Source organism: Siniperca chuatsi, linkage group LG10 (assembly GCF_020085105.1).
Source record: "Siniperca chuatsi isolate FFG_IHB_CAS linkage group LG10, ASM2008510v1, whole genome shotgun sequence".
Classification (NCBI taxonomy): Eukaryota; Metazoa; Chordata; class Actinopteri; order Centrarchiformes; family Sinipercidae; genus Siniperca; species Siniperca chuatsi.
Genome location: NC_058051.1, coordinates 27,656,910 through 27,684,814, shown reverse-complemented (window position 1 = coordinate 27,684,814; position 27,905 = coordinate 27,656,910). Strand labels below are relative to the sequence as shown.

Below are 27,905 nucleotides of genomic sequence, written 5' to 3'. Positions count from 1 at the left end.
CAGTTTAAGTCTTAGCAGAGTTGATTAAATTATTATGATACTTTTACATTATGCAACCACCATGTAATGTTTATAACCAGCATTCTTGTGGTGAAATAACAGCATTAGAGCCTGGGTGAATGTTCAAGTACCCCAGCACTTTTCAGGCAAAACAAGTTAGTTTCATTTTACTGTTGTGTCAGTAAAGGGAAGCAAAAGGAGAGAGAAAATGAAAGGAGCCTGGGTCATTGGTTTCACTCTGCCCTCTGTTACCTCCACACATAAAGTACTACTGAAGGACACTTCACCATGTAGTCCTGCATGGAGTTACATCTTCTGATATGGAGACGTTGAGTGGAGACTGTGGGGGTCCATCAGATGAAGAAAACCTGCCAACATCTACTAGACTGTTACATGCATTACAGGTATAGTATAACTATATAGTTTTAAGTATTAGAGACACTGATACATCGACTGTAAAGCGCTATACTGTATGTTTAGTGTTTTTGAATGGATATATCCTTTAAGAAGCCCGTTGTTTATGTTGTTTTTGCTTTCCTACTAATCAGAGGTTATGATATCGCGATTTTTTTATACGTAAAAACCGCGAATTTTAGGCTTGTGATATAAACAGTCGCGGGGAAACGTAAAAACTGCGACATCTGGACAATAATCCGAGTATCAAACCTTGCAGGCAAGATGACGTACAGTAGGCTATTTTTTTTTTTTTTTGGAGATAATTGCATTTCTATGGCTTTTAATTAATAATATCACAATATCCACCTCCTCTGACACATTCATTGAAGTTGAATAACGGTCAAAAAGACACAAAAAATGCAGACTGCAAACAATAAATAAATATATTTGTAGAAAATAAAATATAAAGAAGGTAAAAGTAAGAGAACAAACGTATTAAACTACAAAATGACGTCCCGGCGTATAATTTAAGAGAAAGAGTACATGACGCACAGTCTGCCTTCATTTTTATGTTAATTTGGTTGCAGAAATTAGCATGTGTTTGTTTATTTTTTTAAATAATTTACTAACAATGTGATCTCATTTGCGCGAGCAGCGCTGGAATGTGTTCTGCGCGGAGCGTGCAGGACTGGGAGGAATGCCTCGGCCACGCCCCCCCGCCTCCCGGGCGTCCAATCCGGGAGCAGAGACGGTTTCGAGGCGCCCGCGGAGTCCCAACCGTAGAAAAACAAAGCCTCGGACAACAACAAAACTCACATTTTACATTTTACAGCACACGGGAATCCGTTTTCTTGTATCGAACCAGACTGTAGCGACCGATTCCCGGTGTTTTTCGCCGCTCTCTACGGCCTTTCGGGCGATGTTGTTTATCTGTAGTAAGGGGGGGCTTGAAACCGCCCTCCCTTGCCCCATTTCCTCGGTTGTTTTCCTTCTCTCGCCTGGATTCTCCATGTTGTTGGTGCAAGAGTGAAGACTTCGCAGCGACGGGAGAGGGGGGGCTGCTCGGCGATATTACCAGTAATAGTAGCGGTAAACCCGAGACGACGGAGCGGACAGAGTCTCAAATAGCCTCCAAAAAAAACATATCCAAAGTGCCTTGCCCCCTCCCCGGGCGGACCTCCGAAAGAAGAAGAAGAAGGAGAAGAAGAAGAAGAAGAAGAAGAAGAACGGCGGCGGCGGCGGCGGCATAAAGAAACCCAGGAACAAGATAAATCCCACTCTCATCGAGGATTTGTAACTGAGGCGTATGACAAGTTACCTCGGCGAATAATTGAGTCAATTTGCCAATAAAACCCAATGAGGGATGCCCATCAGTGCTCGCGGACAGGATTTGAGGATTTTGAGGGCTCCGTGATTGTCAGATGGAAAGTTCTGTTATCACCCAAGTGCAGAAAGAAGACGTTCAAGTGTCACCGAAAACAGGTGAGACGGGCCTGCGTTTTATGTGCTTTTGGGGTGTTATTATATTTGCCTCATTTGGTGCGGTATTATTTGATTATTTTCTGAATAAATGACCCGTGTATTAAGTGCAGTGCGCCCATTTGACAGTTGAGCGCTGCGGACGCTGGTTGAGCGCGGTTTGAGGCGCATTGCCCCCCCCCCCTTTTATTATTTATTTATTTATTTTTTTTACATTTACAAAGCAAATCTATAATATTTAGATCTAATCGCATTAAAATTCAGAGCAGTGGAGCTTGATAAATCATAATGTGCTTATTTACTAAAGATATTTTGCACCAGAAGCTGTAACCTTAGTTGTTTTTCTTCAGTGATCACCTGCAGATAATAAAGCACACAACTGTTAGAATAAAACATGTAAGACTGAATAACAATCCAGCACTCAGGGGGCGAGATTACTGTGGAGCTCACTCTGCTTTAAGTTGTTCTTATGGCATTGGATATAAGGTCAAGTATTAAGTTCACAGTCTCCATTACGCACTAGGTTTGCCATCCAGAGCTTAGCTATTGTTGATCCTGTTTTTGTCTTTTTTTTTTTTTTTTTTTGCAGTGGGTGCTCTTATTGTGCAAAATCTCCTGTCGCTTCTTGGTGTCATTTATCGATGAGTTCTTCTTTAGTGGTGTGCTGCTGGTTGATCATGGCCAGCTCTCCAAACCAAAAAGCTGCCTTGTATTTATGTCGATCAGGTTCCAGCTTGTTTGGCACCATCCCATATCCTGCTACTACCAGGTACAGCACGAGGAGCCCGTCTGTCACCACATTCAGCACCACAGTGCAGTGTAAACCAAGCTGTTATGCTCATTTATAAACTAAGGTGTGTTGTTTTGTTCATATTTTGGAGGGGGGAGGAGGTGGTCACAGCTGAGTGCGCGGAAGTAGCATTAAAGAAAGACTGCTGCACTGTTCCCACATTTATTTAATTAAACAAACAGCACAGGTTCAGTATTAAATCATAATGCATATTATAGGCTGGTGGGTGTAAAGCAGGTCTAGAGTGGCTGCTGATTAACAGGGGGGCTGTACAGAAATACCAGGTGCCGCGGTGTTGACAGCGGAATGCACAAACACACCCCTCTGCACACGCCCATTGTAGCGCCGTTTCATAGATTTCGTTGTTTGCACGCCTTCCTTGGGCTTGAAAGAGGCTTTGCTCATTGATTCTGGCTCACTACTTGGGTGTTAATATCATACATATTGCATGATTGCAGGTGCTCTCGCCTCAAGTCATGTTTTGGGGTTTAGAATATAATTCACAGTGTCTACAGTGTTTTTTTGTTTTTTTTTGCCTTGCATGTTGTATTTAATTGAGTGGATTAAAGTGATGTATGACATACTGGATTTGTCTGATTAATTTGCTGCTGTCTTTCTGTCCTTTTACATGCAGGGGAGATATAATAATGTATGTGTTATGTCATACATGCCCAATGCTGTCTTCCTGTGGGAAATCAGTAGGCTGATTTACACTGACTGGATTCACGTTAATGGGATACAAATCATGTGGATTGTATTGATTATTGTATTTTAATATTTTCAGGGGGGTAAAAAGTGTGCTGGAGTAATGAAGGACATCTGAGGAATTACCAAATCACGCCCCGGTGTCCTTTGTCTCTTAAACATGGTGTTGTGTAACATGGTCATTGGTGTGTCTGCATTATGTCTTCAGCGCACTGAGGATCAGCGTGGACACTGTGGAATATAAGAAATGTGTAAATCTGTGAGCATGCAGTTGGCTGGCACACTTTTTTTTAATGAACAGTTATCAACAGTTCTTGTTTCTAGTGAGGACTGAGAGTGTTTACAGTCTATGATGACACTGTATTGATGGGTATAAATTCTGCATCTGTTTGCAAGTCCTCACACGAAACACACTAGAGGGGACTTGCAGGAATGTTTTTTCCTCCCTTTCTTTCACTACGGCACAAGTCTCGTATGGGGCCGGGACGCTCATCGTTACAGTGGCTGATCAAAGACCTGCACAGAGCACTGAGGTGTGACTGCTTGTCCGGCTCACTGACTGCCTGGCTGTTCTGGCTGTTCTGGCTAGCAGCAGGCAGCCCTGAAATGTCTTGGAGTTTAAAATGGTTGAAATGTTTTCTGTCTGTGTTTTCTGTTGAAGGTACTGCTGAAAAGTGTGGGTTTTCCCGCCCTCTGTGATTATATAACATGTACCAGCCATTTCCAGCAGCAGCAGCAGCAGCAGCTGCAGAGGCAGGCGCATTAAAAACAGATTTCATGTGCGGGCCGTGCCATCCCTGTAGACAGATGGATGGTGCCTTTAGGACAGGGGAAGCTCGTTCTATACAAGTAGCTCATACCTGCTGAAATCCCTTTATGGATGAATATATGTGTTTGGTTTTAATTATATTTTTCATCTATTTTCATTCCTGTATTGTTTGTATCAAGATTTGTTTTGTGTGTGGAATAAAAAATATTTGTGTTGTGGCGTGTAATTCAAGCCCCCACTTAGTGTTTCCATGTTGACTACATGCAGTTTTGCTTGGGTTTTCTCATGAAAGTCCCTCTTTCTCTGCGCTAAACAGGCCAGGTGAGCCGGTCTGCCCTGAAACAGCCTCGGAGTTGTAACATCTTCAAAGCACTCTTCTGTTGCCTCCAAGCTCAGGATGGCCCCAAACCACCACCACCAACACCACCGCCTTCCCAGCAGGCCTTGCTGGAGTCACAGGAAAATGGGACAGTTGTCAAGGTAACACTATTCTTATTCCAGCAATATTTCACACCATTGAAAACAATTTGAAGACCTCAGTTCAGTCTTGCCTTTATTTTTGTTTATTTAAGATTTTACTTCCTTGTCGCGCCCACACACACTGCTTGCCAGAAAAGAGGACGTGTTTGAATAGTTTGGCCATCTGTAGGAATAAACTAAGCATGCTGTTGTAAAAATGTGCTTATTATTGTCTTCAAGCATCTTTTTTTTTTTTTTTTTTTTTACAACTGCGCACTAAAACCACTACTGCACCTGCTCTGAACATCTTGAAAGCTAACCGCAACTGTCTGCGGATATGGAATCACTTTGATGTTCACACTTGATCCTCTAAGGAAGATAAGAACGACAGAGCGACTATCAATCCTTTAGGCAGACGGCGAGAGCGAGCAGAGAATGGTGTATTGTGTGCCTAGTAATTGCTGAGGTGGAGAAAAAATAAAGCCTTGAGCGCCTGCTGCACACGGCTGGCCACGCTGGTGAACGCTGTCAGCCTGATTAGAGCTTCAGTACCATGTAAGGGGCATTTTAATGAGATGCCATGTTTGTTCACATTGAGGAGTGTCCTCCAGCATCAGGAGCAAACAGGAAGCAGCATCTGTAGGGCCTGGTTATTGTCTGGCAGGCCCCCACTGAAATTAAACCAAATTATACATTTGCGTCGATGGGGTTGTGTTGCATTGGGTTTGTTGTTTAGTTGATAAAAGAAGATTGTTGTTGCTCATGGATATTATGTTTCTCAATCTTAATTTGCCTTCCTCAATGGATAATCTATTTACATTATGTAATATATTAATAATTAAAGTCAGTTTGACTGTGCTCATAAAGAGCTGAGAATTAAACAAAATTAATAAAGGGGGAAAACTGGATTTCCAAAAAAAATGTTATCATATCAAGGTAATGTGTTCTCCCTGCAGGTGAATGCCTGTAGAGATGCATTTGGGAAGTTTATTGAAAGAATAAATATGCTAACATAGAAGCTGTTACAATAAATAAAGAAGCCCAGTCCTTCAGCCATCCACACATACATACCCCTTTAAAGAGTCTTATCTAATTTCCCAGAGGGAAAATCAAAGGTCTGATTTTCATATGAATCGCTGTACTATCAGGACTAATCATGCTCCTTTGCTATAAACGTAGCACAGACAAGACAAACGCTATAGGTCTGTGTGTGTGGGACAGTACCATTAAAACAAGTATTTGTCTCCTCAGCAATATGAAACCAGCCTCCTGCCTGAGGTGGAGGCCCAGGACCAAGGGAAGATATGCGTGGTCATAGACCTGGATGAGACCCTGGTGCACAGCTCATTCAAGGTACCAACGCTATCAATCACTTGATCACCAAATAAGCATATTTTTCTTTATGTCAACGGGAGCATTTGCCTTATTTTAATATGTTTAGTATTGTTGTTTGACCATACAACTTGTGATGTTTCTTCAGGTTGAGTGCAAGCTTCTTCTGATTAACTAGAAATAAAATACATGCTTGTGTAACATCAAGTAAATATATATATATATATATATATATATATATATATATATATATATATATATATATATATATATATATATATATATATATATACAGTACATAATGGCAGTTTGTAGCAGTGGTGCATTGGTCTGGTTCTGCTGTGATTGCTTATTAATCTGAATTAGACTTCACTAAAACCACACGTGTTTGGGGAACATCAAGTGGATTATATTCTGTTTGTGTAGGCTCTTCACTGTGATTTATGGCAGCAACGTGGAGTCTGTTTCTAAGTGTTCAGTGTTCAGTTGTTATGTAATGCCATGTGAATGTACACAGCGCGGCTCATGTGAATGAGCATGCCAACCATCTCCCTCTGTGTTCTTCCCTTCAGCCTATTAGTAATGCAGACTTCATCGTGCCTGTGGAGATAGAGGGGACCACACACCAGGTAAAGTACTGTGTGCTGTGTGTTTGCTGTAGAGGGGAGGGGGGCTGTGTTTGTGTATGTATGTTGATGTGTTTGCAGCGGTTTCTGAGCTGAAAAGGGATGGGTCTTGTAGCTGATCAGCCAGGCTTTGCTATGACGGGCGAACGGAGCCCTCTACTGACCAGATGATGAACAGGGAGTCGCAAGTTGAAGTGGATGCATCAGCACGAAAATGAGTCATTTCTGCCCAGTTCATCTAAAATTTCATCAATAAGGGATATAGTACATATTACTGCCTCTGTGAAGATGTCGAAAAAAATGCTCAAATAGCACAGTTTACTGGACCATTAGTTCAACTTGGCCGTAGAGCTTCTCACAATTGGACATGTGGAAATGTAATTAACTGAGAAATGTGATTCCTGGGACCCCGTGTGCTGGTACGCGATCCTCTGTGGGCCTCTGCCTGGTTCAAGTAATCCAGGATAGGCTGGTTAACGCTGGCACGGCCTATTCTTGATTACTTGTTTCAGGAACTGGCCATTAGCAGCGAACGGATGGAAATAATAAGTTGATGCTACACATGTAAAGACATTTAAATGACAGTTAAGTAGTCCTGTGGGTTGGACTGTTTCCTGATGATCTGTTTGTTTCACAGGTGTATGTACTGAAGAGGCCGTATGTGGATGAGTTCCTGCAGAGAATGGGAGAGTTGTTTGAATGTGTGCTGTTTACAGCCAGTCTCGCAAAGGTACTTTACAGATACTAAAATAGATCCTGAAATAGATCCTCATATTTTATTCAGCGCCAAGTATCCTTTGTTTGATTTTTGATGTAATGTCTGATCTCGCAGATGTTGTTCTGCTTTCTCTCGCCTTTTTAGTTCTTCTTTTACTGTGATAGCAGCTGCTTACCATGCTGTTAGTCACATTAGTAGACACCCTCCTCACGTTTAAAGCCAGAGTTTATTTCTGTGCTCATCTGGAGCCGTTTGCATCAGCTCTTCACAAGTTCAAACTTAGCCTAGTTATAACATAAGTGATTAGTAAGTTGAGATTCACGCTTAATTAAATTAAAATAGGTCGCACCAGACACACTAAATATTTACACATACAAACTGCCAGGTGTAACAGCTACAGCTAACTGAACCAACTGACAAAACTAACGTTAGCTTTCTAACATATGACCCATTTAGATTGAAGATAAAGAGGTAATATTGGAAAATACTTTTAACAATGATAGATGTTATGCTAATATAGCCCTGCTGAAGTTAGCATAATCCTATATATATCCCACTTACGAATATATATATATATATATATATATATATATATATATATATATATATATATATATATATCCCACTGCACGAATAGTATTACCTCTGAAACACACATAATACTCCTGCATATATAGATTAAACAAAGTAAACCTCTTATTTTTGGCAGTTATGTTACAGCTTGTCATGCTACAGTGACTTGGTGCAACCCAGTTTAGTAAACCACGGATAGTAGTTGCTAAGAACTTTGGGATAGAAAAGCTGGTGTAACCTAAACCAGATGAGTAGATTTTGGATGTGTGATACTATTTCTTAGCTATTTGCTGTTAAAGTGAATATCCATTGGTAGAAAATGCTTCATTAGTTCAACCTTACACATCCCTGCTTTTCCCTCACCTGCTCCCTATGACCCCTGACCTCCATCAGTATGCAGACCCAGTGACGGACCTGCTGGATCAATGTGGTGTATTCCGGACCCGGTTATTCCGGGAATCTTGTGTATTCCACCAGGGCTGCTATGTCAAAGATTTGAGCCGCCTGGGCAGAGACCTCCACAAAACCCTCATCCTGGATAACTCTCCTGCCTCCTACATCTTCCACCCTAATAATGCTGTGAGTTTTGGTCTGCTTCTGTCAGCTATGATGTACCTCCTTTTGACGATTGTGATGAATAATATTGATATCACTCATTCAAAAGATGTGGCACCTGCTCTGTCTTGTCAAGCTCATGGGGGCCTGGAAAACTTTAGACACAAAAGCTGGTTTTTAAAAAATGGCGGGGAAACTGTGGGACAAGAAAATTATGCAAAGGATAACTTGTTTGTACTGAAGCCTAAATCTTATTTCCCCAAATTTTTACTTAAATCAGAGTTTAAGTAGTTGGCAAATTGCTAAAATTAGCAGATTTAGTGATGTTCAAAGCGTATTCCTAATTTCATCCTGATTAGGGCTGCAACTAATAAATATTGTCTTAATTGATACATCTGCAGATTATTTTCTTGATTTGTCGTTTTATTTGTAATATGGCACAAAGTAGAGAAAAATACCCATTATAATTTCCCCGAGTCCAAAACCCAAAGACATTCAGTTTATTCTCATATATGACAAAGAAAAGCAGCAAATCCTCACATTTGAGAAGCTGAATCCAGAGAATTTTTGGCATTTTATCATAATAGTTGCCGATTAAGTTTCTGCTAATTGACTAATTGTTTCAGTTCTAATCTGGATTTATAGAGATGTACACTGCACATACAAGACACATTTAGGACAGATTAAAATTGTTGTTGTTGTTTTTTTTAAATTTAAGGTTTATTAAAGCCAACAGTTTGTGAGTGACAGTTTGTTTTCGTCAGGTTCCCGTGGTGTCATGGTTTGACGACGTGGACGACTCTGAGCTGCTCAACCTTCTGCCTGTGTTTGAAGAACTTAGCCAAGCTGATAATGTTTACACCGGGCTGGACCAACTTCGTGGACATTAAGCTCTCAATAGACCTGCTCAGCTCCAGCTTCAAACCTCTTCAACTACAATAGAACCGTATATCGAGAATAGATACTAGTGTTTTCAGACGCTGTTCTCCTAGCCTCTGCACAAAATCCTCTGTTTAGAAAATGGTATTATCGTGGGGTTAAGGAAATTCCAAGCCTGGAAAACACAATGTGCTTGGCTCAACCAGAACTATAGATTGCAATCTGAGGCCTTTCCTCTGAACCTCAGTGCTGACAGTTTTGACAACCACTATGAGAAAGAGCGGGAAACAACAACCAAAGCAGTCCCATCACAATCAGTCCAGTTAATATGAATATTAAAGGGGTTCTTTTGCCAAAGCAGAAGCCTGCCTGCCCTGACTTGACTTTTGGACATTGTGTTTTTTAATTATTGTGCCTTTTTAAGGAACAACAAAAACATCAGCTCTTTTTTTAAATTTCCACCAGATTTTATACATTTATTGATTTCTTTTTATAGGTTGTTTTATAAGGAATTCTATTTTTAAACAGTCAACATGGTTCTTCTATGCAACCCAGTTCTGTAATTACATGGACAGTACCTCCTAAGTAGCCAGTCAATAATTGCATTCAGCAGATGTAAACATTACTGTAGCCTTATTTACCTGTAAATGAGCAGCAAAACAAATGGGTATTTTACTTATTTGTACTATAAACACAATTTCTACAAAACATGCAAATATACATCATCAGTAGTCAGATTGATATTTGATATATTGGTTTTAAGTTAAGTAAACAGGGTGAAATCTTGTCTTTGATCCGTTGAAAGCAGACACACTGGAATATGTTGGCACATAGGACGACCAGAAATGCCACAGTTTTCAGTCAAGGTTTAATAGTAGTTCATTTGTTGCTATGTTTTTCTTTTATTACTATATGACAAACAACTTGCACTTGTTTTATATTGACAGTGCTGAAAGTAAAAAACTGTGCCTTTTGAAATTCGGACAGAGAATGGTGTTCTGCCTGAAAAGAGATTTGTAGGCCTACACAGTCTGATGTGTCATGCTGAGCGTGAGAAAACACTGTCAAGAGCAAGTGTAATGCCATGTGGCTGTGGTACTTGCAGTGCAACACTTGAAAATATCAAATTTGATTTTTATTTAGCATGTGTGAGCATTTTGTCTATATTTATTGGCCAAAAATCTGTATTGTCCAGTACTTCTTGTAATCCACTTGCCTACTTTGAGGCTGGCCTTGTGTTTAACTGGTTTATCTGTGCCTAAATAACATACATTATGCTGTCAAAGTTCATGGTTTAATTCAAAAACTTAAGCAGCTAAATCAAATAAACAAATACGTGTAAATCCAAGATTCAATCAAGCAAGAAAACTTATTTTTTTTCCATTTTAAATTCAGTTCAACAGATATTTTGTGGGGGTATGTTTCCTGGGTAATGTGGTTTTTCTATGATGTTTAGTTTCTGATGCAATTATTGCCTGCATGTTCTCTAGTAAACTATGACAGTGAAATTGTACCAGTTGTGATGACCAAAAGTATTTTAGTCACAATTTGTCTTTTTGTATCAGAATAAATCAAAAACTCATTTTGTCTACCTTATTTGACCAAAACTCTAAAAGACAAGGTGCTACTAGTTTTTATTTTAAAATAAAAATTGGTTATATAATACTGTATTTGTGTGTGTGTGGTTCTCCCTTGTGACGCTAAAGACACAACATTAGTCTGAAAGTATAGAGTTGCTTTTGCTGTATGTTCTGTTGCAACAATTAAGTCTCTTTTTAAATGTTTAAATCTTTTTGGTTTCAAAAACATACTGCAGGACCAAGTTCTACTCACATCTCTGGGTTACTACAGTACATTTTAATATGAAGTATTTACTTTTATTCAGGAGTATTTTTATCCATCTCAGTACTACTTGCACACATGAACATATCCAAAATATATTTTACAAATTGTATATTTTTAACAGATAAAGTGGTGGGAATTTTTGAAAAGTACTGTACTTCCATGTTATGCTAAGATGCAGAGGGAACAATTATACTTTTTACTCCACTACTTTCATCTGACAGATATAGTTTATACTTTTCAGATTAAGATTTTTGATTTTCAGTTTATCAATTAGTTTAAGTTATTATTATTAAATATGACATGGACTATTCTGCATACTAACTTTTACTTTTGATACATTTCGTTGCTAATGCTAAATTAAAGTTTGTATAGCATACTACATTTTGTTATTGCAACTTTTACTCAAGAATCACTGACAGTGCATTAACAGATACTAACTCAACATACATATTTTCATAACCAACATTATAAGTCTAGAGACATTTATATAAAATGTATTCTTGTTTTTGTCGCCCGTTGAAAACATGTTGCATGCAGTTGCACCATGCGTCATAATGATTGCTATCAAGCTTCACACTCCTTTAACGTTACACTCCTACGTATGAATTAGCATCAGACTTGCATTTAATTCAGTTTGATCAAAAAATATTATGGTAGAGGCAGCCGAGTCTTTGATTCACAGGGTTTATTAAACGTTATGGTCGTAACTTCAAACGTTATGGCTTCTAAAAAACAAGAAAAATCCTTGTTTTGGTAGTAACCGTTTATAATGGTGCAGCTAAATTTATGAGTCGGCCATTTTAGGTGTGCCGGGGACATTACTGGGTGACACCAGGAAGTGCCTTTTAATATAACGGTTCTATGGCAATGGTTCTCTTTAAAGGATAATACATTTAATTTAACTTACAGTAATTATTAAATAGACGACTTGTTTATTTATGTCTATTAGCGAGTGTATATATAGCGTGTATTTTCGATTTTACCTTCGGTAATCGGGACTACAAATTTCTGGGCGTTTCCATGGTGACATCATGTGAGCTGACTGACACGTACTGTTTCGTTAAAAAAAAAAGATAAGTCACAGAAAAGCAGGAAGAAGAAAGGCACTTAAACAAACAGCTAAGAGCAGAGGAGAGAAAAGAGGTATGTACCTTATATTAGCATATTGTGCTTATGTCCTCGGCGTATCGTGTTAATGGTAGTATGTAATATTACCAGCGGTATCTACTGAAGAATGAACGAGTCGTCGAATTGTGTTTACAGACGAGCAAACATTAGCTAGCCAGGCTGCTCGTTTTTAACGCTTACTGGTTAGCAACGTTAGCTATTAATATGATAGTCTCATGCGTCAAACACAGTTTTTGGCTGTCTGACAGTTGCTACACTGCCCTGCCCTATTTCAAACAACATATTTATTCATGAATTAAACGAATTGGTTTTGATTTTGTTGCCAGCTAGCTAACCGCTGTATCGTTAACACGGATTGATAGCATGTTATCAGACTGCTTGTTAGCTTGCTAAGCCTGATTGTGTGCTAGTTACGGCATTCAACGCTTGACATTTGACCTAGCGTTAACCTGTTGTGTAATTTAATGATGCAAACCCTCATCTAACTAAAGTACGCACTTGTGATCTGCGACATGCGTGTGTGTGTCATGAGTGGTGGAAGCAGTATTCAGATTATGTACTTAACGATAGCTTAAGTAAAAGTAGCGGTACCACATTACATTAAGACTCTAAGTAAAAGTCCTCTATTCAAAAATGTACTTAAGTTTAAAGCACAGAAATATTAGCAACAAAATAAAATATAAAATAAAAGTAGGCATTATGTAGAATGTCCCCTGTCAGTGTTATAATATTAGATTATTGGATCCTTGATATTGGTGCTATACTATAGCAGCAGCATATCATATTTTATAAAATAGTCATGTGTTTTGTATATAAAATCTGAATATAGTAGTAGTAGTAGTAGTAGTGGCTTGGCTGTGTAGTTAAATTAAAAAGTGCACTAGTTCCCTCTGAAATGTAGAGTATAGAGTTGCATACAATTAAAATACCCAAGTAAAGTACCTCAAAATTGTATTCAAGTAGAGTACTTGAGTAAATGTACTTAGTTGCTTTCCACTACTGATCATTAAATGGTTGCACCTGTGCTACCTGTGAATGCCGCAGGCCGACAGTTATGGTTGTAAAATCATTTTGATTCTGAACCATTAAAGTGGAGTTTAAGTGTAATCACGTGCTGTTTCTGTTCAGAGGAGACGTCCGTTCAAGAATCCCTTCAGATCTCCATTCCCGGTTCCATCATGAACGTGTTTGACCGCAGCATCAACTTTGATGCTCTCTTCAAGCTCTCTCAAATGTACGTAAGCATGCAGTAGCTTGTTATGTCAGTCATGCACTTTGTCCACTATAAAGCGAGTTTCCATCGGCCCAGCCCTGTTCACTGTAATCTCTTTTTGCAGATCTCATTCCACCCAGGTGCACTTGAAGAATGTGTACTCCAGCTTGGCAGTTTGTATGTTTGTCGCTGCAGCTGGCTCCTACGTCCATGTCGTCACCCGCTTCTTTCAGGTAATAATAATAATTACAAAATACACCAGAGTCTACCTGTCAGGGTTGATCCTTTACATCAATCCAAATGGTGCCCTTAAGCAAAGTACTGACAGGAATACTTTATCCTACCTAATATAACCTAATTTTGCATTAAGTTTAGTCATCTGGTGGTTGAAACAATTTACTGCAGATAAATGTGTTTTCACAATAAAATTATGCAATATTGAGCAATATAAAGCCCATCTTTATCCAAGTCCAGTGTTTGTTCAGCAAAGGTGGTAAGCTGCCCAGATCCTAATGCATCACTTTCCATGATTCATTTAGTTAGTAGATGACTTAAACAGTAGCCACACCAATTAAATAAATGGCATTTGCTGTAAAATATAGCAGCTCTTCTTCCCTGAAGGTTAATGTTTTATTTCAGTGTACAGTGTAAATAAGTGTACTTATTTGTTTTATGATTTTAGAAAGATGGACCGCCTCCACTTTAAAACACTGTGGGAAACCCTGAAGTCAATGTCTTTTACAGTGAGCATTGTCACCACTCAGCCGCCGAGCACAGACTTTGTTGCTTATTCACCTCTATCCATGTTTCATGTGACAACAGCATACGTGCCTGTCGAAGACACTGAAACTGAGCTAAACAGACTGCATGTGTAGGATAATCTGCAGCCTAATACTTGGAACTTCAGGTCATCGTTGCTACCAGCATTCTCCATTGTTATTTTGGGATTAACAGTTTTAGAAGATACTGAATGTATTATAGATAAAAGACTGATGATGGAATTCTGTTTGGTGTCAACATGTAAGCATATAGCCAAAAAGGATCATCATATTTGGAAAAACGTACATAAAATGTGTAAAAAAACTGATGACTGATGAGCATCAAAAACCCAAGACAATGCGTTTACATGTGAAATAACAAAAAGCAACATAAGAACTGCTCTACGTTCTCCTGTATATCAAGGCACTGCGGGCACATTTAAGCTATCACAGGTCAAAGTACAGGTCTGCAGTTTGAGTCAGAATCACCACAAGATCACCATAAGATAAAGTTTTGTCTTATCTTAACTTTTTTATTTGTCCAGAAGGAGTTTTTCTGTTTTATCTTAAGATCTTCTGGAGACCCTGAAAGTATTTCGTGCCCAAGATTGGGGGAGTTATTGGGATGTGGCAGTATTCAGCACAATAAATGTCCTGCCCTATCGTTACGCGGTGCCCTTGTTTTCAGGGCGGTGTGGTGTCCGTGCTCGGCTCCCTGGGGATGATGTTTTGGCTCGCCATGACACCACACAACTCCGAGACAGAGAAGAAGAGACTGGCTATCCTCGCAGGATTTGCCTTCCTTACAGGTAAAGTGATAATGTTGTGGGCATGCTACAAGTAAAAGTGTTACTTTGCATGTGAACAAAGCTGCCTTTGTTAATTGAAGGCCATGCAAGAGTCTGAAAGCAGTGTTTGCCTTCCTCTCTCCCTCTCCAGGTGTCGGCCTTGGCCCCACGCTGGACTTTGTCATCGCTGTCAATCCGAGGTATGTGAAAGGTTACTCAGTGTTACATCTGCACATAAGCAGCTAACAGCTAGCTGAAAAAAGTTAAACATTATAACTGTGAAACATTGATTTTTTTTAAAAACTAAACAGCAATGAGAAGAGTATTGTGTGATGATTGGTAGCCATCTGTCTGTACACATCTAATTGAAAGTGTGTATTTACTGAAAACTTATAGTTTGTTTCGGTTTGTTTCTCTTCAGCATCATTGTGACGGCTTTCATGGGAACCTCTGCGATTTTCATTTGCTTCACTCTCAGCGCTCTCTATGCCAAACGCAGGAGCTACCTGTTCCTCGGAGGTAAAGGCAGTTTATTAATGTCGTGACTAACGTTGTATAACTTCCCTTCTTTTCGCAACCATTTATTATACAACACAAACACACTTAAAGCTTTAAATTACACCCACTTTCATATGCAGAATTAGTCCTCTGGTTTAATTAACCCATACATGCCACGTCTCCCATACTTCTTCTCAGGCACACTGATGTCTGGCCTCTCCCTCCTGTTCATGATGTCTGTGATGAACATGCTGTTTGGATCTGTGATGCTGTTTAAGGTAGCTGAAGTGGTACCATTCCTCACTAAAGGTTTGATCAGCTGCGTGTCATAATGTGCTGTGTAAATAATGTTTTTTTTGTCTTTTCTGACAGGCACACATGTACCTCGGGCTGCTCATCATGTGCGGCTTTGTCTTGTTTGACACTCAGCTCATCATTGAGAAAGCAGAGAACGGAGACAAGGACTACGTCTGGTGAGGCAAACTCCACATGAGCCCTTATCTGTTGGCTCACACCTTCTCATAGCCAAATACCATGAAAATACATCATCCCACAGTGAGGTGTGCAACTTAGCCTCAGTTCCTAATAAGAAGAAATACAATTTACTTTTTCAGAGGTGCTACGTAAGTTTAGTCCTTAGATGATAAATGGATACATTTTTACAGCCAGATGCTCTTTATTTTAGACATATCAAATAATGTATGGTAATGTTTTTTTTTCTCCCCGAAAGCATATCTAATGATTCTGATTTGTTTTTTGAAGGCACTGTGTGGACTTGTTCCTTGATTTCATCACCATCTTCAGGAAACTGATGGTCATCCTCGCCATGAATGATAAGGTACAGAGTGTATTGCCTAATCCCTCTCCTTTTTAAAAGTTAATGGATGAGTCTGGTCACGTTCTGTATTTTTCTTATTGTCAACAAAACCAATGAAAAGACAAAGACAGACAATAAATTCAGAATCAGAAATACTTTATTGATCCCCGAGGGGAAACTCTTTTGTTACAGCAGCTCACTGTCACGTCAGTGCACACAGGAATAGAAGTACTAAGCAAAAAATATAATACAGGTCAGAAAATAAATTAAGTACCAAGTGGGTATAAGTATAAAATTAAAATAAGTGTGAAGTACAAAGTGGGTTTACCGGTTGATGATAATAATACGGTATAAAGTAATAGTGCATGAACTGCCAAGGTAAGTGTAGCTTATTAAGGTGATAATGAGACGGAGGATATTGCACAATAGTAATAGAAGTATGAATAAATAGGGAATTTTAAACTGAAAAGAGTATATTGCGCAGGAGTATTAACACAGAATATTGCACAATTATTCAAGTATTGCAGAGATGTTGATGATCAATGTCCAGTTTAGTGACTTAGGGTCATACAGACTGACACTTAGAGGGAGGATTTAAAGAGTTTGATGGCAACAGGCAGGAATGACTTCCTGTGGCGCTCTGTAAATTGATCCTACTAACAAGTGTTGTGTGTGTATCTAAAGCCTGATATATCTTATTCTTTATTATTATTCTAATGGAACTGTTTTTGTTCCATTTAAAAACACATCGATGAGCCACACCGTTACACTTCATTACGATGAACATCGACACTGTAGTTTATTTTGATTTGATCGCACATGCACCGTCCTGCTGCCGGAGATACTCACCAATACACCAAATCCACGACTGAAAATTGTTCTCAACAAATGAGTCCAGCTGTTTTAGGAAATTACTGAGCCTTTTTAAAAAAAACATTCAACTATATAATTTAACTTTATAGATTTGTGACACGTTTTTACATCTTCAGTAGGAACCAGTTGGCTTTAAGCTGAGAGCCACAGACAGAGTAGGGAAGTCAGAAAGTATTGCGAGACGGACTAACACATTGTTGGTTTTGCTGTTCTCATGGGATTTGTGGACAATAACAAAATATAGGATATTGCAGCCTCAACCTTTATTCATGTTACAAGAAAAACTGGTTCAAATAAATTGTACTTTTTCAGAGGTGCAACGTAAGTTCAGTCTTTAATGCATTTTACTGTTTTCTTTTTTTTTTTAACAATACTGTAGATTAAATGCCTGTTTTGAAACGGTTGGCTCACCCAAATCACAAAAAAAACAACATATTTTCTCATTCGGCTCTAGTAGAATCGAGCCATGCAGATACTTTTGGTTTTTATTGCTGAGATTTTGAGATATCTGAGACGTCTGCCAACACCCCAGTACTATGGCGGCAAGGAGAATTTAGTTTGTGGTGTACAAAACAATGAGAAAGCAATTGACATTTGAATAACCCAACAGTAACATATTATTTTCAGAAACCTTGTTCTGGTTGCTGTGGATAATAATGCTAATGATCAACAGACATCTGTGAATCATTTTTTATTGGAACTACTTTTTACCAAAGAAATGGTTCCTAATGAAAACTGTTATGTTTACTTAAAATGTAATTTATCACTGCTTTGTGCAGCAAAATCGGGAGATTCATTCACCTCCGTTGTATTTTGAACATTACATCTAAGTACTGTGCTAAAGTACGGGTACTTTGAGGTACTTGTCCACTACCTTTTTTTGACATATATAGTTATTAGTCACTTTAAAAGATACTAAATAACTAAAATACAATGCATTGTTTTAAACCAGTGGTTCCCAACGTTTTGGCTTGAGACCCCTCACAAAACAATCTGTGTGCAGTCAGGGCTCCTCTTCATGTTTAAGTTAACAGTTCCACCAAAGAGACATTTCCCTCTTAGAGAAGTCTTCTTTGCTCTCCCGTTAATCAGATTTATCTTGTGACCCTCTGACTGGATTGATACATCAGTATAAACAATCTCATGGTGTCACATATAATCATTTATCAGTCAGAACAAGTACTTTTACCTTTGATACTTAGGTAAAAGTACTTAAGTATTATCAGCAAAATGTACTAAAGTAAGATTTTGAATGCAGGATTTAAGTAAAGAATCTGAGTATTTCTTCAACCACGGATCGTACAGGACTTTTAGAGGGGGATATCTCAAAACTATCAGCACATACTGTTTAACCATATGTATCTGCATGGCTCAATACCACTATACAGTCTTTTTTTATTTATTTGTCTTATAATTCTGATCATTTGTCCCTTTTTTTTCAGGACAAGAAGAAGGAAAAGAAGTAAAGAAAGTTTGATTGGCTGGAAATTAAAAACAATCTGTCAGACAAGGCACAATTTGCAACGCACTTGGTGCTTTTCACTTTCTGTCTTCATTTATTGAATTAACTCCTCTGTGGTCTTATAATATTATTGAACGTTTCTTTTGATTTAATTTTTTAAAACTTACAACAAGGGTTGAATGTAAGTTTATAGTAAACTAATGCTAGTCCCATCATGGCTGTGAATGGAGAATAGACTAATGCTGCAGTGAACATGCTTGGCCTGTAGAGGGGAGCGTTGCCCTATGAAGACTCCCAGAAGCAGAGCACTTAATGAGGACTTTCATATTACTGTTATTTAGTGCCATAAATTAATGACATGATAGGCTCCTTTTTAGTGGGTCATGTGAGCTTCTGAGACTGATCATTGTTTTATTTGAAGTTATGTAATTTCAGTCATTGATTTGCTTATTTATAGTTTCCCCTCAGTTCTCTGTAGTGGAGTGTCACAAGACAACAGATCCCCCCTCCCCCTTTGAGAAATTTCCCTGTAATTGCTTTGTTCCCACAAATTTTGTTTTGTGACCAACATTTTGAGTAAGAATGGTGAAGCCTGGTAATACTGACACTAACCATGAAAGCCTGTCTTGAACTGATTCAGACTTGCAGCCACTCTGGTGGTCAGGATTTTGGACTTTTGGCTGGTGGAGGAGGAAGAGTCGGAGCCATCTGTCCATATTTTCAGCTCGGATAGCATAGACAGGCGAGTTAATTCAGAACTCTCCCGGTGTAAACTTCTTCTCTAAATATCTGTTGTCTAGAAATTAGTTTGCCAAATGTTTACTGTTCAATTTTCTGAAAGTGTATACTGTGAAGAATTTATTTTATTGATGTAAAATTGAAACTAATAATTTGATACATTTGCTCAAATAAATGTGTTGAACATATTAACAAGGTGATCTTGCCTGCCTTCACTGTAGAAAATTCTAGTAAAAGTAGTAATACCTGTTTAAAAACAAAACAAAACTCAATTACAAGTAATAGTTCTGTATTTAAATGTTTAGACCTGAAAAGACGAGTAATCGATTAGTCGATCATTGATTAATCAATTCAGTCATTTTTCAAACAAAAATGCCAAAAATTTGCTGGTTCCAGCTTCTCAAATGTGAGGATTTGCTGCTTTTCTTTGTAATATACCATTTTAAATTAAATTTCTTTAGGTTTTGGACTCAAGACAATTTGACGTCACTTTGGGCACTAAGAATTTGTGACATTTCACTTTTTTTTTAACATTTCATAGACAAAATGATAAATTGAAAACAATCAGAAGATTAATAGATAATGAAAATAATCGTTAGTTGCAGCCCTAAAATTGTTACACTAAAAGTACTTTTACTTAAGTATTATTGGCAAAATGTACTTAGGAGTATTAAAAGTAAAGTGTTACTTTATACTATTATATTACTGAGATATTGTTACTGATGCCGCTGGTGAGACCAGCGATGTTGTACAGCTTAGAGTGAGCGGCACTGAAGGAAAGACAAGAGGCAGAGCTGGAGGTAGCAGAGCTTAAGATGTCGAGGTTCTCTTTGGGAGTGACGAGGACGGACAGGATCAGGAATGAGGACATCAGAGAGACAGCTCGTGTTAGATGTTTCGGAGATAAAGTCAGAGAGGCCAGATTGAGGTGGTTTGGACACGTTCAGAGGAGAGACTGTGAATATATTGGTAGAAGGATGCTGAGGTTGGAGCTGCCAGGCAGGAGGTCTAGAGGAAGACCAAAGAGGAGATTTATGGATGTAGTGAGAGAGGACATGAAGTTAATGGGTGCGAGTGAAGAGGATGCAGAGGACAGGGTTAGATGGAGGCACATGATTCGCTGTGGCGACCCCTGAAAGGGAACAGCCGAAAGGAAAAGAAGATTACTGATGCATTAATGCGTAAGTAGCAAGTTAATTTGACCTTTTTAAACATTGTTGGGTCGTTTATAACAATGGATCATATTTTGTATGTAAAATCTGTAAAGTAACAACAGCTGTCAAGTAAATGTACTGTAGTAAAAAGTACAATATTTCCAGTGGTGGAAGGTAACTAAGTACATTTACTCAAGTACTGTACTTAGGTACAATTTTGAGGTACTTTGTTTACTTGAGTATTTAAATGTTCTGCTACTCCACTACATTTGATAACTAGTTAGTTTGCAGATTCAGATTATTAATACACCAACTAATAAATTATGATGTATTATTATGGATTGAGGTAACCAGCAGCTGCATCACTAATTATAATCCAGTATACATTATTCTGAAATGGTCCATTCTGCATAAGTAATTTTGGTACTTTACTAATACATTTGTACTTTTACTTGTAACTATTTTTACACTGTAGTAGGTACTCTGTATACTCTGAAATGTGGTGGACTAGAAGTATTAAAGGGGAACGCCAACGATTTTACACATTAAAGTGTGTTTACAGGTCTTGGGTAGTACTACTGCATATGTGAAGAAAGTTGGGGATTAATTGATTCTACCGGCCAAAAATAACTGCGTAACACAAAGAACTAAATCAAAACATTTTAATTAGAAAGTTGAAAAACGGCAGTAGGTACATAGGACCTCTATCGGCTAGGGAACGAACAGCAACAGAGATGTTGAAATACAAGATATGAACATAATCTACTAAGCGAGAAAACTGCAATTTTCACAGAAAGATTACAAAAAAAGATGACTGCAAATGATGTACATTTCAAATAAATAAATAATAGAAATACATATTCATTGAATAGTGTAGCCATTTCTCTTATCTATGTTATTATTGCTGGTATATATTACCTTTAAATGTATTATGATTTAAAACAGACATATTCTGACAACCTTACTCGGTCGAAAAACAATATCAACATGATCAATAAAATCGTTTATACATTTAAAATTGTGATGCATGAGTTTAGCGATAAAGAATCACAGACATGAACATTCATTTTTTTAGGAGCTCCATGTTTAGTTTTTTTTTTTCAATACATTATGTGGTGAAATGATGCCAAGAACAGAACGGATGTATTGATACAGTACAGTACGTCAGCTATTGAACTGATCAGCGCTTCACTGCTTCCTTGATGTACAGAACAAAGATCCGTCTACCAAGATGAGAAAAAAACAAAACAAAAGACTGGGTTGCTGAACAACTACCAGGAGTGACAACTTCTGTGCTAATCATTAGCTTAGCCATGCGTTTTTTTGTAGTCCTGTATACATGAATTAAAGAGAAGTGTCCACAGTCAAGTCTGATTGTGAAAAAGTGAACAACCTATATTATTTGGGTGGCTTTTGGCTTCATGTTTATTGGGAATCCTGAGGAGAAGTCTATCGATCCATCTTTCCAGTTGCAACAGAGGAACAGCTGATGAGACGGCATCATCACCACAATATTCTTGCGGACATCAACGGGGCACAGTTTCTTTTCCTCAAAAGGTGGTGGCGAGTCAGCAGCAGCATCACAGTACAGCCAGCAACCAGGAGACGAGTTCAGAGCGGTGCTGGGTCTTATTGTCCGTGGACTAGATGACCATCCAGTCCTCTCCGTCCTTGGCTGGATCATCCTTGGCTGCCGCAGGATGACAGACTGTCGTACAGAGAATCGCTGAGCGACTCGGGGGTCTCCAGGACCTGAGGGCGGCTCGGGGAGAGGGCTTCCTCCGGCCGCTCCCTGAGCAGCTCCAGCCCGGCCTCCCGGCTCATCTCGGGGACGCTGGGAGTGCGATTCTTCCCCCTGCGGCTCAGCCCAGACTGGGCAGGGACGGGCAGGCTGCCTGGGTCAACCACCCGGCTGGAGGAGGGACCGCCGGCCTTCATGCTCTGAAAAGGTCGCAGAGAGGTGGGAAACATTTTAGGTCATGCGTTTCATCTTATGTAACGCCTTCAGGTGCAAAAAACCCCCCAAAGTGGGTTACAGAAATCAACCAACTGTGAATCTTTAATATTCAGCTGATTAATAATTTCTAAAGGGAGAATGTGGTTCTGTGTTTTTACATTATGTAAGATGTGAGTGCAGATTTAAAAATGTTTCTCTACTGCAAAGTATTTTCAGTCTGTAGGTGACCCAGATAATTCCTTTTTGCATGCTCCTGTCCAGCCGTTTTCCAATAAGAATAGACAAACAAACATTAATTTGGGTAGAAAACAAGCATAATAGTTATGACTATAAGATAATTTTGTCATCCTGGTTTTCCTTGTTGTAGATTTTGGTCTACTCGTCTGTCCGTCCTGGAAGAGGGATCCCTCCTCTGTTGCTCTTCCTGACGTTTCTTCCATTTTTTCCCGTTAAAGGGTTTTTTTGGGGGGAGATTTTCCTAATTGAAGGTCTAAGGAGAGAAGGTGTTGTATGATGTGCAGATTGTAAAGCCCCTTGAGGCAAATCTGTGACATAGGGCTTTTTAAATAACATTGACTTGACTTGAAAGAAAGCTTTCTTTTCCAAGTTATTAAACATTTTATCAAGTTTATCACGCCATTTTGACCAGCAGAGCACACCTCCCCTGCAGATTTCAGCGTCAACGGCCACAAGATGGACTGGATTAATTTAGGTTTAACTACTATCCCTACCCCTCTGAATGGTGATCCAAAGGACACCGCCTCTTCCTCCTCCTCCTCCACTGCCAGGTAAACCTCTGCAGGTCCTGATGGAGTCTTCAGGTTGGGGAAGGTCCAGGTCTTCGAGCGAGGGGAAAACATGTTCGCTCCATGAGCCTCTTTGTCTGCACGGATGGAGTGATTAAAAGACACGTTTTCATCACATCACAGAGGGATTTTCTCATTTGGGTTATTTACTAAACAGAATTTATCATCAGGAGCACAAACACTTACATCCAAATTCCCCTTTCAGAGTGAGGAAGTTTAAAATGTTTAATATTGAACAAGAAAAAAGAAAAAGCTAGCTGCTTAGCAATGTCGTTCACTTGCTCCACCACTTTGGTTCAGACGGAAATATCTCAACAACTACTGGATGGATTGTCATGACATTTTGCACAGATATCCATGTTCCCCTGAGAATGAATCCCCTGACTTTTCCTCTAGCGCCACCATGAGTTTGGCATGTGGTTTTGAGTGAAATGTCTAGATGTGATAGAAAATTACTGTACGTTGCCTGTTGATAACTAAAACGGGGCATAGCGACCTTCGACGTGAGAGAAGGTTCAGACTGTCTAGTCGTAAAGATTACAAGACCTTGGAGTGTCTCGATTTCTATGCTTGTTTTGGGAACTGCTGCTGACTGGATTTTGTTGTTTAGGGAAGAAGACGATAGGTTTTTGCTTGGTAATCCCTTCCCCACTAGTCTAGATACATAAGAAAACAAGGTCACAAAAAGGGGCGTATATGACTCCAATAAGCTATGTAGCCACTGTTGTGTAGGGTTTTGCTTCCTGGTCAGTACTTAAAATAAAATACATTAATTTTAAGACAACAGAGGCTGACCAGAGTGTTTTTCTTTATTCATCATTAGACGACTATTGGGTGGATTCCTGTGGGATTTGGTGCCAATGTTCATGTCTTTGGTGATCCCCTGACTTCTCATCTAGCCCATCATCAGATCCAAATTTCTTTCTTTTTTTAAACTTTGGTTTATGACCAGTTACCTTCAAAATGAACGACATTCCCATCAGCTGGAACTGTACATGTTATGTTAACATGCTAACACGCTAACCTGAAATACTGAATTTAATGATGAGAAATTAATAGGATGTTTTTATTGTTAATTTATGATTCATCTCATAACTCAAAAAGTATATGAGGATTCACTATTAAAACCAAGGACTGTATTTTCAGGTAAAAACGGTTTATCTTTGAAAACTAAAAGTGCATGAACAGAACAATTTCTGTTGGCAGGAAAGCAACTGCTGTTATTTGCAAATTATGTGTGACTTTTTCTTTTACTATGACACCATCTAGCCAGTTATTACATTACTTTACAATGACTGCAAAAGATCAAAAGCAACAGCATCTTTTCTTTCCAAAGAGCATCGCAGCATGACTGTAGACTCTTCTGACTGTAGACTGTAGTATTGTTTCCTCGTCAGTGCCATGCTTCGGTCTGAGCTACAGTGTGTACAGTAACCGTATTCTTTAAGCTAGCAATATAAAAAGTATCCACACCTGAGAAGCCATAATTTATCCTTGTGCCTATGAATCAAACGTTGACAAAGATATAAGAATATTTCTCCATTAGATGACCAACACTTCTTGTTGTAGAATCACTGCTTTCCTGTATATTTGAGTGCAGTACGAGTTTACAGACTACATCAAAGTACTATGTAACAAGTGTACAAAAGCACTAAGTTTGGAGGCTTTATAAAGAACTAAGTGACCTCTAATTATTAAGTGTAAGTGCAGCAGTTTGTTGGCACCTTCACGGATGACGCCGGCCGAGCTTCTTCCCTCCAGCATGGAGCCGTACTGAATGGTGGGAATCAGCTGTTTGTGAGGGACGTAGCACTCCTCCTGTGACGTCAGCTCTCTGTCCAGGGTGCGGGCCCGCCGCCCGGCCCTCCCCGGGGAGCCGGAGGAGTGGTGCTCGGCCCCGGCCCTCGTCTTGGACAGGCCCCGTCCTGCTGCGCCGCTGCTGCAGTCGGGCAGGGGGAACGTACCGATGCCACTGTCCAGGGTGTACGTGGAAGCACCAGAACCTGCAGAGGAAGGAAAGAGGAGGGAGATTCAGTGACTGACTGACGTGGAAATGCATGAATGAATAAAATGCTCATATAATTTAGGAAACAAACAAATAAATACATTTGAAAAAGGCACACAGGAATTAAGATGGAAATGTGTAAATAAATGAATCCCCCACTATTTATTTTATCTTTGACTTCAGCCTCTTAATCTATTTTCCTTAGGGGCGTGGCCTTGATTCTTTACTTATGATATGCTAATAAAAGGTGTGAGCCAATTCATTTGCCCTCAATATGCAAATTATATGTTTAAGTGAAACCCCTGTGGATTGTTGCAGATTTGCAGTGCTGGAAGAAATACTCTGATCAGAGTATCAGAGTCAAAAGTAGTAATACCTCAGTGTAATAATACATTACAAGTCAAAGTCCTTTAAAAAAACATTCAAAATTTTACTTATTAGAAAAATATACTTTATAAGTAGAAGTATTCATCTTTCAGAGTGTTAAACTGTTATATATTAAATTGCTGTTGTTTATTGTTAAGAGGATCCTCATTATCTTCCATTGATAAATACACACAAAAGAGATAGTTGTTTACATTACGTCATATTAAACTAAAATATATTTCACTTGCAGTTTGAAACTTTTTGGATTAGTGTTTGATGAAGGAAGATTGGTGTCTTTCAAATAATTAGTCAATGCATTAACATAGAAGCAGCATTTCATTGTTGCAGCTGGTCGAGGCAGAGCTAATGTTAAACACTTTATATACTGAGTAGTTAATCTGTAACAATGCATCATATTTTATAGATTGATCATGTTTTTTATGTAAAGTATTTCACTGCAAAGTAACTGGTAACTATACTACTTGTTAGAGGCAAATATTGTACTTTTTACTCCACTACATTTATTTCACAGCTAGAGTAGAAGTATAAAGTAGCCTAAAATGGGAATAAACAAAGTACAAGTACCTTAAAAATGAACTTAAGTACAGTACTTGAGTAAATGTACTTAGTTACTTTTGACCACTGCAGATTTGTGATTGGTTTACACACCAAACAAACCACCTTGACTACTGCAGTATTAGCAACATGTTGTTGAGTACTATGTTGAAATTAGACACACAGCACTTTTGATTGGAGTTTGTTTTCCTGTGATTACACTGAACACAAAGCATTCACCCTCAGTGTTTTTGGGTATTAATACATTAAAAAGACACTGAGAAATAAATCTATGTAACAGTTTTTTTAAACATTTGATTTTACTTCTCACGCGGTCTGTGAAATTATTATACATACATTCATTTATCATTTATCTACACACACACGTTATGCTCATAAACCTTAAAAAATGTGTGATATTTCTTCCCTGGCAGACTCCTCTTACCTGCGAAGAGCTGAGAGTGAACTGAGTCTGTGAGGTTTTCATCTGACGTGATCTTGCCGATTCTGTCTGATCCCTGCATGAAAGAACAACCAAGTAGCAGATGGAGGAGTGAATGTGCTGAGAGTCAGCTCTTCACATCAGTATGCAGGAAACTAACAAATTAGAAGCCAAGTTTAGACTTGAAAGTCGATACGATGTAGAACAAATTTTTACTGAAACGTCAGAGCTTGATGCATCAAATGAAAGGGAGTTGTGTTTTTCATATCTTCCTCCCTGTCAGTTTGTTTTATTACTTCTGTAAATGTCAAAAATCTCGTCAGTCTGTGTCTAACCACAGAGAAATAAACAGCCGTGTAACCAATGAAGTACCTTCTCCATATCGTCACGACTGGTGATGTGACTAATGACGTCGCTCTGCTGACTAAACACCGGCTTGGAGGTCTTACAGTCGAACGAGAGCCGGCGCTGGGGAACGCTGATCATGTCCTTCCCGTCCACTCTACGTTTATCAAACACAAGTTAAGTTTCAGTGAAGATGTCCAAGCTCACAAACAGTTAGCGTTACCATTGTCCTTCAACGCCCATTATAAAGAATAGTTCAACATTTTGGGAAATATACTTGTTCGCTTTCAAGCCGAGAGTTAGATGAGAAGATTGATACCACTCTCATGTCTGTACGGTAAATATTAAAGTACAGGTAGCAGCCCGTTAGCTTAGCTTAGCATAACGACATGGAAACAGCCAGCCTGGCTCTGTACAAAGGTAACTAAATTTGCTTAGCAGCACCTCTAAAGCTCACTAATTAACACGTTATATCTTATTTGTTTAATCAGTACAAAACAGAGCCAGGTTAGCAGAGCAAGGCGAACTGTTCCTTCTTCTTCAAGGTTTTACAGCATCCTTGACGTTGCATTGCTGCCTCCTTCTGGATTTAATCTTCCTCAATGTCCATTTATTTTAAAGTCTTCTAATCAGTCCAGTGGCTCTTAAAAACACAAATATACTGTTATATTTTCACACTGGCCTCTACTCGCCCTGTTTTCCGTAACTGTGATCATCACTTGTCTTTCTTCTGTATATTTTCTGCATGTTACTAGAATATGATCCTCCGTCTCTTTCTCATGACACTGACTGCAACGACCTGTCGGATGTTTTCCCATAATGAAAAGTGTACTGTTAATTCTCAGTCTGCTTAAGACCTGCTTATTTTAGAGTG

General features: G+C 38.9%; 3 protein-coding genes across 7 annotated transcripts in view; 2 read left to right on the top strand and 1 right to left on the bottom strand.

The window, feature by feature from the left end:
- The first annotated feature begins 811 nt into the window (after positions 1–811).
- Positions 812–10,951, top strand: ctdsp2 (CTD (carboxy-terminal domain, RNA polymerase II, polypeptide A) small phosphatase 2). 2 transcript variants are annotated; one of them, XM_044210058.1, is made up of 8 exons: positions 1,143–1,878; positions 2,602–2,644; positions 4,456–4,619; positions 5,850–5,951; positions 6,503–6,559; positions 7,194–7,286; positions 8,241–8,426; positions 9,167–10,951. In XM_044210058.1, exons 1-8 carry the CDS (start codon positions 1,753–1,755, stop codon positions 9,290–9,292), a joined length of 897 nt encoding a protein of 298 aa, XP_044065993.1. In that variant the 5' UTR covers positions 1,143–1,752; the 3' UTR covers positions 9,293–10,951. The 2 variants fall into 2 exon arrangements, with proteins under 2 accessions (XP_044065994.1, XP_044065993.1); XM_044210059.1 differs by lacking the exon at positions 2,602–2,644 and having other exon boundaries at positions 812–1,878.
- A 973-nt stretch (positions 10,952–11,924) lies between these two features.
- Positions 11,925–19,589, top strand: tegt (testis enhanced gene transcript (BAX inhibitor 1)). 2 transcript variants are annotated; one of them, XM_044210060.1, is made up of 10 exons: positions 11,925–12,269; positions 13,385–13,488; positions 13,592–13,700; positions 14,914–15,034; positions 15,165–15,213; positions 15,435–15,532; positions 15,710–15,789; positions 15,884–15,984; positions 16,274–16,349; positions 18,644–19,589. In XM_044210060.1, the coding sequence occupies exons 2-10, from the start codon at positions 13,433–13,435 to the stop codon at positions 18,665–18,667; spliced, it is 714 nt and encodes a 237-aa protein (XP_044065995.1). In that variant the 5' UTR covers positions 11,925–12,269; positions 13,385–13,432; the 3' UTR covers positions 18,668–19,589. The 2 variants fall into 2 exon arrangements, with proteins under 2 accessions (XP_044065995.1, XP_044065996.1); XM_044210061.1 differs by having other exon boundaries at positions 13,383–15,034.
- A 1,614-nt stretch (positions 19,590–21,203) lies between these two features.
- The window catches only part of nckap5l (NCK-associated protein 5-like), a 40,751-nt gene continuing 34,049 nt past the window's right edge, over positions 21,204–27,905 (bottom strand). For 2 of the 3 annotated variants that reach the window (XM_044210049.1, XM_044210048.1), the window contains exons 9-13: positions 27,059–27,188; positions 26,690–26,762; positions 25,043–25,321; positions 23,244–23,395; positions 21,204–22,496 (exon numbers count right to left, since the gene is read on the bottom strand). In XM_044210049.1, the coding sequence (XP_044065984.1) occupies positions 22,236–22,496; positions 23,244–23,395; positions 25,043–25,321; positions 26,690–26,762; positions 27,059–27,188 (895 nt within the window). In that variant the 3' untranslated portion in view covers positions 21,204–22,235. Of the gene's footprint in view, positions 22,497–23,243; positions 23,396–25,042; positions 25,322–26,689; positions 26,763–27,058; positions 27,189–27,905 lie in introns of those variants that run through there. The other variant, XM_044210050.1, reaches the window with a different exon arrangement.